Below are 13,038 nucleotides of genomic sequence, written 5' to 3'. Positions count from 1 at the left end.
TTTCCAAAGGCTATCACATACCCCTTTTCATTACAATCTACTTTTTCCTCATCCCTTCAGCTAAATCATTCACTTGTGCCTATTTCTGCCTCATACAGAGTTGGCCTCTCTGGCCAACCCAATGCCGCCACAGGCACATCATGTCATCCACCAAGGAACACGGGTGGATTTGCTGTTATTACATTAACCACCTCTCAGCCTCTAGCTTTTAAACACAATGAACTGAAGATGACTGTCCTCACCTTCACTTCCAGCCATTGATCTTACCTATGCGCTCACCCCCTGCCCCGACAACCCTACCCTGAATGATTCATCAGCCTGCCACCAAGTGCAACATCATTCAGCATTTCCGCATGTGCACGCCTGGTCACTGTTCAGATATGATGTGCCCTCTGTAATTAAAAAAACCCCAACCCTCTCCCTCTAGCCTGCCACCAAGTGCAACATCATTCAACATTTCCGCAATTGCACGCCTGGTCACTGTTCAGATACGATGTGCCCTCTGTAATTAAAAAAAACCCAACCCTCTCCCTCCTCTGCGAGAGGAATTACACCCACTGCAATAAATGCAAAGGCACATCATCTAACAGAGGAGAGCGTGGGCTTTTCTTTTCCTGCTAGCATTCTTCAGTTCAGAACTACACAACTGCTAACCTACATTTCCCATGTGAGTTTAACTTCATAGCTTTCATTTTCTGTTACTTTTTCCACACTTACTGCAGATATCTCAAAAGCAGTCTGCAGAGTCTATGAGCACCTAGTATTTTTACAGCTAGCTGTTTGCAGACTTCTGAGCACTGCTACAACACAGCAACTATACAATTGAGAAACATCTAATCTAATCTAAACATTAAATAGCTTATCAAACCACAGGGTCTATTTTCTTCTGTGATATGTTGTATAATGGTTTCATCCTGTCCCAAAACAAGTCCTCCTCCAACTATTCAGTTTGCTGAAATAACACACATGCCTACACAATGTCTTTTTTTCTTCTCAATTGAAAACAAAGCAAAATCATTTCTTTAGTTTTGCTAACCACAAGTGCTGGCCCTTGAAGAATGTAAGGCTAGGTCGAAGGAAGCTGTAATAAACTGCAAATTAATTTTGCTGATATGGCCAGCAACGGGACCTGGTTTTTCATTCAGAAAACAGAATACGTTATGCCTATAATATAATATTATAATGTAGATTAAATAATGCTTACTAGCAAACAAACAGAACAGTCAAGAGACACAGCATGAACTACGCAGAATTTAAGTGCCTTGCCTCCATTATCTGTCAAGATATTTCTAAATGCTCAAGGAGAAAGAGAGGCTGTTTGGGGTTGGGTGGTTGGGGTTTTTTTTGAGGTTGTAAGAGGGTATTTTACCATATGTCTGTATCACAGTTATGGCAGGGAGGTGTGATGATCTGAAGCAAAGTATATTTACTCTTATTTCCAACACGCACTGGCTTATCCACACCAGTTTAGAATAGTTGAAACAAACAGCAAATGCTCAGAACATATGGAAATTTCTGAACAATCATTTAAATACATTCTTTTCTATGTATTTTATAAACTTACAGAGATAATAATAATTTTTTCAAGCCAGCTAAACTCTACTTTTTTTCTCTCCAATTTAAAAAATCCTTAGTCATCAGCAAGGCATGTTCTGCTCTCCTCTAACTACATTAATCAATTACTCCCATGACTTCTTCTTGGCCAGACCTTAGATCATGTCATTGTTTCAACTAACACTTTTGGAACATCTTCAGATCTCTTTTACCCTTGTCGATTTTAATTCAGTGCCCTCTTCCAGTTCTCCCTGTACATCTTGGATGTGTCTTCAAATCATTTCCCCAGTATCTCCTCCCATTGGTATAACTCTCAATTTAACTTCTTTTCCTTTCCAGTCAACCCCATCTTTCCAATCCTCCCCTCAAACTTCTATTCCCATCTTCTCACCAAAAATGGCGATAATCGTGCTTGAATCGTAACTGCCTCATAGTCCACACACCTGGGATGTTTCCAAAGGCTATCACATACCCCTTTTCATTACAATCTACTTTTTCCTCATCCCTTCAGCTAAATCATTCACTTGTGCCTATTTCTGCCTCATACAGAGTTGGCCTCTCTGGCCAACCCAATGCCGCCACAGGCACATCATGTCATCCACCAAGGAACACGGGTGGATTTGCTGTTATTACATTAACCACCTCTCAGCCTCTAGCTTTTAAACACAATGAACTGAAGATGACTGTCCTCACCTTCACTTCCAGCCATTGATCTTACCTATGCGCTCACCCCCTGCCCCGACAACCCTACCCTGAATGATTCATCAGCCTGCCACCAAGTGCAACATCATTCAGCATTTCCGCATGTGCACGCCTGGTCACTGTTCAGATATGATGTGCCCTCTGTAATTAAAAAAACCCCAACCCTCTCCCTCTTCTGCGAGAGGAATTACACCCACTGCAATAAATGCAAAGGCACATCATCTAACAGAGGAGAGCGTGGGCTTTTCTTTTCCTGCTAGCATTCTTCAGTTCAGAACTACACAACTGCTAACCTACATTTCCCATGTGAGTTTAACTTCATAGCTTTCATTTTCTGTTACTTTTTCCACACTTACTGCAGATATCTCAAAAGCAGTCTGCAGAGTCTATGAGCACCTAGTATTTTTACAGCTAGCTGTTTGCAGACTTCTGAGCACTGCTACAACACAGCAACTATACAACACCAGCCGCAGGTGCCAAATGCCACATCACCACGGACATTTTTTGGACTGAGAGAGGTCAGAATACTTAGCATAGCACTGCTCCTTTGTAAATGATATAAAATTGCATTGTAAGCTAAATGCTTTGCAAGGCAGATATAAATCACCCTATGTTACACAGATTGTTACGATAAGTTGGGCAATCCACCAATAATTATTCAACTGTCCCATAACAGAGCCTGAGAGAAGTGACAAAATGACAGTTTGGAGACAACCTGAGCCTCGTGCACCACCAGGAAACTACAATTTCACTCCCGGTGGGTCTGGACTCCAGCTTATATTCAATGGACACCCTCAAAACTCAACCACTGTGAATGAAGAAATTCATTCAACAGAGAACAATATTTTTCTTCTAAAAGTATTCATAAAAATATTGACTTTCAGGGTCTTTTCTCCCTTACATTATTCGGGTAATATTTTAGCAGGACAGTCCTGGCTCTCACCTACAAGCGAATTAGGGCTTTATTGACTCTATAAACTGGTTTCAAACCACACTGGGTCACCCCAAGAGTTCCTTCCCAGAGGATATAGTTTCAGAACTAGTTCCAGAGACTTGAACTGCTTTCTCTATGGGGAGAAAAATAATATTGCTGTAATAGACCGACCTTTCTTCAGATATGTCGATATCTGAAGGATGATGGTTCATTGTGAGAATTTGGGAGCTGGCATGGCTCCAAAGGCTCCATATATTTTCAGAGGGACCTTGTCTGTAATTTTAACCCATTAAAACAAAAGCGCATGGCTGGAAAAGGGTAGTACATATGTAAAAAGTTCACTGTGATTCAAACACAGCTTTATTACTTGCACCAGTGATTTGGTAGCATCACTTCACAAAGGCAAGACAACAGGTTTTACTTCTATGATCAGCCTGCATTCTTGCACATCACGTGAAAGAGAAAGAGTAATAGAAACGTGGCTGAATGTGAGAAAGCACCAAACTGCAATGGCTTTTTGGGTGGGGGTGGAGAGAAACACGCATACTACAAAAATCTAATAATTCTCCACCCAAGCATTGCTAGTGAATGACCTCACTGGTTTCCTACATATACTCCAGCAGCCTTCCTGCCATCACTCTGTTGAGCCAAGCAATGATGTCAACAGTCCACCTGTGTGAGTGATGTAGCCCTCTGGGTCATGGTCACAGAGAACTTGGATAAAAGCTGTGCCAGCGTTAATTAAATGCACCTCTTGTTTCACTGCTGATTTCCTCCGATAAGGCTCAACTCATTTTTCCTGGAAAGACTTCCATGCTGTAAGGGAACCAGAGCCAACCATAACACAAAACAAATACTGCTTCGAGAATATGAAGACAACATGTTTAATATTTAGTTTAAAAAAAACAATGATTGCCTATCAGTGCTGGTGTAAATACAAATCTCATTAATTTACATGGGCTAATGACAAGGTTAAACTATAAATGGTATTTACTGCAGATAGTTTATTATCTTTCAGCAGTACTTATCTCTTTCATTTGTAATGCTCTTCCCAATTAAATTGGAGCAGAAGTCTAACAACCTGTTTTACTACTGATAAGTTCTGCCAGGTTAGAATGAGAGGAGCTCGTCCAATAAAAAATCTGCTTTGAGAATGAAGTTTGATATTCAATTAGTATCAGAATTACCACTAAAACTTTAATGAACGTGTTGTCCAATAGCATTTATTCTGCCATCACAAAGGTCTTAGCTGTAAGAAGGCTCTAACCAGCTTAGGTGTTAAGGATCCTCTTCCGTAGCCAGCAAGTAATGAAAAAAAAAATATATATACTGCTCCTCCTTTTTTTGCGATATAAAGAAATCTAATCCACTGTCATGACTGAATGCTTTCACCATATGCTGTCACCAGGATTTCTGTAATCCCTTTACTCATAGCATCTGACCTCCAGCCACTTCAAGCCTTCAGGACATGCCCTTTTATGCTTGCTTTGTTCTTGTAGACATTTTTGAATAGCTTTATTAGTAAGAGAACTGTCAAAGGAAGACTTCCAGTTTTGGAACCTGACTTCAAATATATTTTCTTGCACAATTTAAAAAGTACCATTAGCCCTAAGACTTAATTGCTGACAGCAACGCACACTAAAAATCTGAAGGTGGCAAAATAGAAAAGTGATCTCAAAAGTAGCGGTCCAACTCTATTATGAGAGTTTGTTTCCTGATGATCACAAATGTCAATTCTGAAAGGCAGCAAGTTGGACCTCTTGCCATAAATTTAACTCTAGAGAAAGAATTGTATAGTAAGGATGTCAGGAATACATTTATATTCATTCATTCATTTTGATTCGTAGCAATTGTGATAGTTCCAAGGAGTGTTCTGTCCCACATTCCTGAGCATTAGCAATATTTTCCGAACAACCAATGATCGATGTCTGTCTGTTTAGATTTTTAGCTCTTGGGGATCTTATGTTTATACAGTACTTTGGCCTACAACTCTCTTGGAATACATAACACTAAGAGTATACTGCCTACCCAGTTCCTGATATGGGAAAAGTTCCATGGCTATGCTACCTCTCAGCAAAGCCAGGGTAACTAACTTGGACATATTTTTACACTCTCCCCCAATAAGAAATCCCATATATAACATGTCCTTCATAAGAACCATATTTTTTGGTTCTAGGCGGAAATCGAAAATGAGAGGTAATCCTTGAACTTGTTTGGTCTATACTGCTCCTATGGACAGTTCCTATGGATTTATGAGGCTGAACTGCAACTAGTTTGTGTTGAAGCGTGCAGAGTGTGACTCATTCAGAAAGCTCAACCCAAGAACATTCCACTCTGACATCCTACAGGATAGCTCCCTCATGGATTTGAAGGAGTTGCTGCCCATTCTTCACGTTCAGTCCTTCTCACAACTTTATGACACACAACTTCCAGTGCAAACTTGAAGCCAGGCCATGAAGGAGACATTAGAACTTCTGACAAATTCTATCCTGTCACCAGTAATTGGAATTTGGTCTTACACAATTTAAATACACAGCTGTGTTCCACTTCTGGTGGATGCACATAACATGGCCATGAGAAGGAAAGCATATCCTCAAGTCCACTGAGCTGAAGTGACACAGTTTCCTGAACTCCAGGAACTCTCCTGGTCAGAAAGTACTTCCTTCCTTGTTTCAAACACTTGATTGTTTCAGAGGGAATTCAAAACAATAGATTAGAAACTTTCAACCTTTCCTAAGTGTACCGCTACACAAGGAAATCAGGCCGTGCTCTGGGAAGATGAGATAACATTGGGAGAGTACTCTTTCCGGAAATGCAATGGCTTTTGCATCCCTTCTCTAGCACCATTCCATGAATCAGCTACATATAAGTAATAATTCATGCTATGAGATGTCAGACACAGTTCAACTACTGTTCGGAATAAGGTGTGCGTGGTTGGCAAAAGGCATAAGCTAACTAGCTTCTCAGCTACTTTAATGAAGCATGCCAGCGAAGAAAATACCAGGAGCTTCCTAATCTAAGCCTGCACTTTTAAGGACAGGTAGGAAGAAAGGATGACAATTGCCTCCTTTTAGCTCCTCATTGTCTAAATCCATAAAAAGGAGAATGAATGTGCTGCTACTTCTGCAGTAAGAAATCCATCCCTTCCCACCATAAGTTAGTTTTACAGAACCAGCAGAGGTGTTCACAACGACTGGGACTAGATCAGGCTCAACAGCTGAAAAGCAATAATTTTAATTATACAATTTTTCCTAACACAATTCCTTTCATCTAAATATGTTACAGAATGCTTTGTAGTGATGGATGAAAGATTTAACATTTAGAATATAATAATGTAACTGCAGTTATTTACAGGCTGCAATTCAAATAAGGAAAGGCAATGGACATGTAAATTCATTTTTCTGCAGCATTAGGGTGCCAAAATATCCTAGACTAACTGAAAAACATCAGAAACAGAACCAGTGCCAAGAGTCATTCTCTCAGATACTGTAGTCAAAGCTCTTAGATGGTATTACATGTTCCTAATTCTCTTTTCCTATCAATGCAGAGCTACAAAAAGTGTGAGGATAAAATTTTTATAAAAAACCAAGAACTCACCTGGTTCTACACATTATTTTTAGAGGCAAACAGGAAATGCACTTCCCTGTCAAGCTGGGTCAAAGGAAGGGGAGTGATCAAGTTGAATACTCTGCACTCACCGTTCCTACCAAAGGGTAGATGAATCCAGCTCCAATACTGGCTCGCACATCACTAATCGGCAAAATGAAACCAGTGGGAACGCCCTTCCTCTCAGGCTGATGGGAGAGGGATAGGTGAGTTTTTGCCATACAAATGGGAAGATTTCCAAACCCCTAACAGAAAAGGGAAAGCAAATAAAAGAAAAATGTTATTAAGATTACAGTAAAGACAGAATATAATTTCACTTTGTTATCAGTATCTTCTAGAAATCCTAAAATCCATATAGCAATAGTTAACTTCAGTTTCTTAACAGCTAATGTTTCAGAAATGGACAGAATACTGTATTTTAAAGGCTATTCTCTTGCAGCTCAGGCCTGTATCTTGAGAGACTTGGCTGTAGCGATACACATTTCTAGGGTGGGTTCTCAATCTAGGGTTAGGTGCAAAAGTTGCCTATACAATAGCTAAAGTGTGCTGTTTTCAGAAAGGTTGCACAATGGGTACCACACTGAACAAGAAACCTACATCAGCTCAATCAAACTCCAGTACAGCACTTCCCTCTGGGCTCTAATGACTGAGTTAGATACCCACTTGAGACCAGGATTCATAGTACAAAACTCTCTAAGGGTACTAATGTCTTTTTTGGGGTAAACAGTAGTGGTTCATGATACTTTGCTTTGTTTTTAAACAAGACAAAAACTGCATGAGGTGATGGCACCCATTTCACTAACGACAGTGCAGTAGTTACTTAAGAAGTGGGAGAAAAATCAGGGAAAGGCCCTCAGCAGCTCCTCACACACTATTTGTCTTCCAGGTTATTGATTAACCTTGAGTCAGGCACCTTCCACTCTTTTGTTCAATTCATTGATAAACAGGGATGCAATTCACAAGGCCAGGAGGAGAGGCGGCACTGCAGGGAATTGCCTCTGTAGCCCAGCACAGACAACAATCCTTTAATGACATTGTGAAAATATTTCCTAATACTGCTGATGTTTAGACTAAAAAATGGATTAGAGAATCACAGCGGGATAAGATAAAGACATGGATTGTTTTGCTTCAAGTACACTAAGTAAGCTTCTTTTCCATCTAGAAAATCAAATTAATTCTCAGGAGATTTGCATTATAGAGAAAATGGCTATACTTCTGCCTGTCTGACCAGGCTGCTGAACTATACTCAGGAATTTTTCCATGGCCATTGTCCACAGTTTCGATTTTCTGACAGAAAGGCTCCAGCCATGTTTACGCACAGAAGCCGTCGCATTACATAAAATACAGTCACATTTCTACATGGTTTCAAAACTGTTTTCAAAATGTAACCAAGCCCATTCCCACATGCTTGAGGAATGGTGATCTATTTTACCTTGTAGCATTTATAACCCTTTGAAAATAATATGAATAACAGGAAACTGAAAGATTTTACAAGTATTGGGAGCTTTGTTATTAAAGTGTATAGCTGCGCATACGTCTTTTTGTGCTTGAAAACATTTTTTTTGCAGGTACAAATGAACACTCATGCTAAAATCAGTCACATTCACTAGCTGCTACTTTTGCAGATGTACAGTTGTCACGTTTAAGGCAGCAAGCCAAAATTACCACTCTGCATAGAAAGTACAGAGTTTCAGGAACAATCTCAGAATGATTCCAAACACTATACATATCTTACAGGAGATAGCTTTCAAGGTTAAAACCATTCTGTTCTATCTAATCTAATCCAATCCATACTGACCTCCACAGGTTAGCACCACGGGTAAGCTCACACCTCTTAGCAAAGCTTGACTAAACACTCCAATCTGAGAACCTTTTACACCCCAAGGTTTCCTAAGACTCTCATCCAGCACGTACCTGACCACATAATTCACTGGTGTTCTTACCTGACGGGTGTAGCGATCAACTTGTGACTGTGCAGCAGGAGACAACTCTATATCCTGAGCTCCATACACCTTCTGAGCAATGATCCTTATTTTTTCAACAATAGGAAGCTGCAGAGACAAGGAAACAATGTATGGATGAACATTAGCCAAGAGAAACCAGCATCTTGTTTGCTGAGTGAGAAATTTGAATCTGTCATTTAAATTCATCCTTGTTAAACAGGCTTGCTAAAGCATTAAGCTGAGTACAGGGCACTGGTGACGTATATATTATTCAGCTACAGGTACACAGATTACAACCATGATTTCAGCTACCCCATCATTTAGGAGCTGCACAATTTGTGCGTTACAAAGCTGACAACATGAGCTTACCCTCTTGCCTAAAAGTGGGGGAATAAAATTACTGCCATGTAGTTTTCAGAATCAAGAGCTAGTGCACACTGCAGATACATGGAAGCAAGCTCCACTGGGTGTTTTAACAGGTATCACTAGACAAATAAATCTCATTTCATAATAAAGATAATCTATACAATGAGTGGACAAGGCAAGGTAGCAGGCAGCCAGGAAAGATTCCTCTGAGAAGCAAGGAATTGTAGCAGAAAATTTCTGACCCATCACTTCTCCTTTGATTGCAATTTTTAAATTTCTTTTTTGTTCTCACCTCCTATCTTGCCCAACATATGTATTTTGCATTGTAGCATTTATATTGTAAAGCACTTTGGACACTTAAAAAAAAAAAAAAAAGAATATGAAAGCATTCTAGGATACCCTTTGAAATCACAAGTCACTAAGTTCAACTTCCATCTCCATGAGTATCCGCATCTCGTTACTCAGCTCAAAAGGAACGTGTGTTCTGCCTTTATGGCTTCTATTTGAAGGCAGATGCAGACTCTCACATTCAGACTGTTACAAATTCTTTCACAGATTTTCAGCAGACAGTTTTTTGTGGTAAAACGAGGCACTTACTTTGTGCCATCAATTCTGTTCATTTAAAGTAAACGACTCTTTCCTTTTTCTCTCTCCTTTTGTTTTGAATGACCTTGGAGAAAGCAATTATGACCCCTATAGCCTATTTTAAACAAGCCAACCTCTTCAACTTCTTTGAGTAGGAACGGGATGATGTAGGAAGGATCATACCACCAGCACAGCTACTTCAGTGCTCACCACAGATGGCCAGAGATGTGTGCAGTACTCCAGGGAACACCCCACCAGTAATTTGTAGTCTATCATATTTAATTAACAACAGATGTGGAAGAAGTGTTGAACAAAATCTAAAGAGATACCACTTGGGGAAGAAAACTTGGTAATCTCAAGCAATACAAAAAGCACCAGAATACAACCCAGAACTATTTCATTTTATTCCAGCAAAGGCAAGAAATTGGTTTGTGAGTAACAAACTATCTGCTGCACTTTCTGAATTTTCATAGTTAATCACATTTTTGCAAAGCCTGTCTAGAAGCAATGGTTTTGCTGCAAACCCATTCAGTTGAAGAGTTTGTGTCAGACTAACCTTTTTTCTATTTATGACTGAATTTTAGAAAAATTAAAGTAGTTTGCCTTTACATTAATAAAGAACTCCAGTAACAAACACATCACAAGAAGCTCACCAGACTTTCAAATAGCTTATAGAATCACAGAATCACAGAACAGTCAGGGTTGGAAGGGACCTCTGGAGATCATCTAGGCCAACTGCCCTGCCAGAGCAGGGTCACCTACAGCAGGTTGCACAGGATGGCGTCCAGGCAGGTTTTGAATGTCTCCAGTGTGGGAGACTCCACAACCTCTCTGGGCAGCCTGTTCCAGTGCTCTGCCACCCTCAGAGTAAAGAAGTTCCTCCTCGTGTTTAGATGGAACTTCCTATGTTCAAGTTTGTGCGCGTTACCTCTTGCCCTGTCACTGGGCACCACTGAAAAAAGACTGTTCCCATCCTCCTGGCACCCTCCCTTTAAGGATTTATAAGCATTGATAAGATCTGCCCTCAGTCTTCATTCCTCCAGATGACAAAGACCCAAGTCCCTCAGCCTTTCCTCATAAGAGAGGCTCCAATCCCCTAATCATCTTCGTAGCCCTTTGCTGTGCCCTCTCCACCAGTTCCCTGCCCTTGTTGAACTGAGGAGCCCAGAATTGGACATAGTACTCCAGATGGGGCCTCACCAGGGCAGAGTAGAGGGGGAGGATGACCTCCCTCGACCTGCTGGCCACACTCTTCTTGATGCACCCCAGCATGCCATTTGCCTTCTTGGCCACCAGGGCACATTGCTGGCTTATGGTCAGCCATTGTTGAATTTCATAAGGTTTCTCTCTGCCCAACCCTCCAGCCTGTCCAGATCACGCTGTAAAGCAGCGCAGCCTTCTGGCGTGTCAGCCACTCCTCCCAGTTTTGTGTCATCAGCAAACTTGCTGATGGTACACTCTATCCCTTCATCCAGGTCATTGATGAATATATTGAACAGGACTGGACCCAATACTGACTCCTGAGGGACACCACTTGTTACTGACCTCCAACTAGACTCTGCACCATTAACCACAACCCTCTGAGCTCTATCTGTCAACCACTGTTCAATCCACCGCACTGTCCATTCATCTAACCCACACCTCCTAAGCTTGCCTGTGAGTATGATGTGGGAGATGGTGTCGAAAGCCTTGCTGAAGTCAAGGTCGACAACATCCACTGCTCTCCCCTCATCCATCCATCATAGAAGGCTATAAGATTAGTCAGGCTATAAGATTAGATTGGTGAATCCATGTTGACTACTTCTGATAACCTTTTCATCTGGATGCTTTGAGATGACACCCAGAACAAGCTGCTCCATCATCTTTCCAGGGATGGAGGTGAGGCTGACCCACCTGTAGCTTCCCGGGTCATCCTTCTTGCCCTTTTTGAAGACTGGAGTGACGTTGGCTTTCCTCCAATCCTCAGGCACCTCACCTGTTCTCCAGGACCTTTCAAAGATGCTGGAGAGCGGCCCAGCAATGACTTCCCTCAGCTCCCTCAGCACTTGCGGGTGCATCCCATCAGGCCCCATGGACTTGTGGATATCCAGTTTACCTAAGTGATCTCTAACTTGTTCCTCATAAGTCTTGCTTCCTCCAGACTTTCTCTGTTGCCCGCAAAGTCTGGGACTCCTGAGGACTGGCCTGAGCAGCTTAAATGTAAGACAGTTAAAAGCTACTAAGGCTCAAACACAACCCCTCCCTCAGATACAAAATTTCAAACTAATGTCCCACAAGACATCTTCTGAACATGCTGACCATATGATTATTGCACCTAAATTGGGTAGAATGATGTCATGTTCCTGACTTCAGGCTTTATACAGGAATCCAAGCAGTTAAAAAAACCTAATGAGGACTGGAGATAAGACATTGCAAGCATCCTGGATATAATTCATGGCAGCATTAAGCTGAATAGAATACTTCAGTAATATGGATAGCCATCATGAGATGAAACTTCTTCCAGATTGATTATTAAGTACATTCATACCCACGGCAGTTTTGAAGACAATGGAAGAAATGCAAAATGTGTCGGTTAACTTGCTTTTTGGGTGCTCTTTGCTCGCAGTCAAGGACTAACAGCAACAGCAAAAGCAAATGGAATTCCACTCCCCGTTGTCAGTAGGCCAACATAAAAACTAACAGCTTTCTGCTTAAAGCTCAGTAAATTCATTGAGATGGAGATGTTCATTTAGATTCAACTTGCATTTGTGTCAAAATATTTCAAACTAATTCGACAGCAGCATAATTACTATGCCTTCAGCCCCCTTCCAGGAACCATAGCTGTAGTTTCCAAACGAACCCAAGCAGGGCTCTGGCTAAAATCAGAGCAGACTGCTTTAATGACAGTGGTGGCATTCTGCTCCTCCTGAGATGTGCTCATATTTTGCATGACTGAGTCTGAGCTGGACAATCAAACTGTATCCCTATGGATTTATGTTTAGGGGGTTTTTAACCACAATTTCAGATACTTTTCGGGCCAGTACCCACACCTCAAATTTTGCAAATATAACCTCAGAAGAATCGCCAGTGAGGAAGCAGTTGCAGGAGTGTGAATGGCAAACAAAAGTGTTTTTCTGAGACCGTCACTTGTTTTCACAAGGCATGCGCATAGAAATGGGTGAGGCAATGCACATGGTACCAGAGAAGAGTTTGAGCCTATTTAACCTCACAACATAGGCAGATGAGTCCTGGCTCAGCCCAATTCAGACAGAAACCAGCAGGGAGGCACAGATGCTCTATACACATTAGCAAAGCCCATGCATGTGCACACTCTCAGACGTGCTTCCTTCCTGAAACTTCAGCAGTGGG

At 41.3% G+C, this 13,038-nt stretch overlaps 1 protein-coding gene across 1 annotated transcript in view; it reads right to left on the bottom strand.

Moving 5' to 3' along the window:
- MTHFD1L (methylenetetrahydrofolate dehydrogenase (NADP+ dependent) 1-like) overlaps window positions 1–13,038 on the bottom strand; it is a 157,169-nt gene that overhangs the window by 40,974 nt on the left and 103,157 nt on the right. Inside the window, exons 24-25 of the mRNA XM_009884055.1 lie at window positions 8,740–8,847; window positions 6,889–7,041 (exon numbers count right to left, since the gene is read on the bottom strand). Of these exons, the coding sequence (XP_009882357.1) occupies window positions 6,889–7,041; window positions 8,740–8,847 (261 nt within the window). The remainder of the gene's footprint in view (window positions 1–6,888; window positions 7,042–8,739; window positions 8,848–13,038) is intronic.

This window comes from Charadrius vociferus, unplaced genomic scaffold (assembly GCF_000708025.1).
Source record: "Charadrius vociferus isolate BGI_N301 unplaced genomic scaffold, ASM70802v2 scaffold494, whole genome shotgun sequence".
In the NCBI taxonomy this organism is placed as follows: domain Eukaryota; kingdom Metazoa; phylum Chordata; class Aves; order Charadriiformes; family Charadriidae; genus Charadrius; species Charadrius vociferus.
This window is presented reverse-complemented; position numbering and strand designations above follow the sequence as displayed.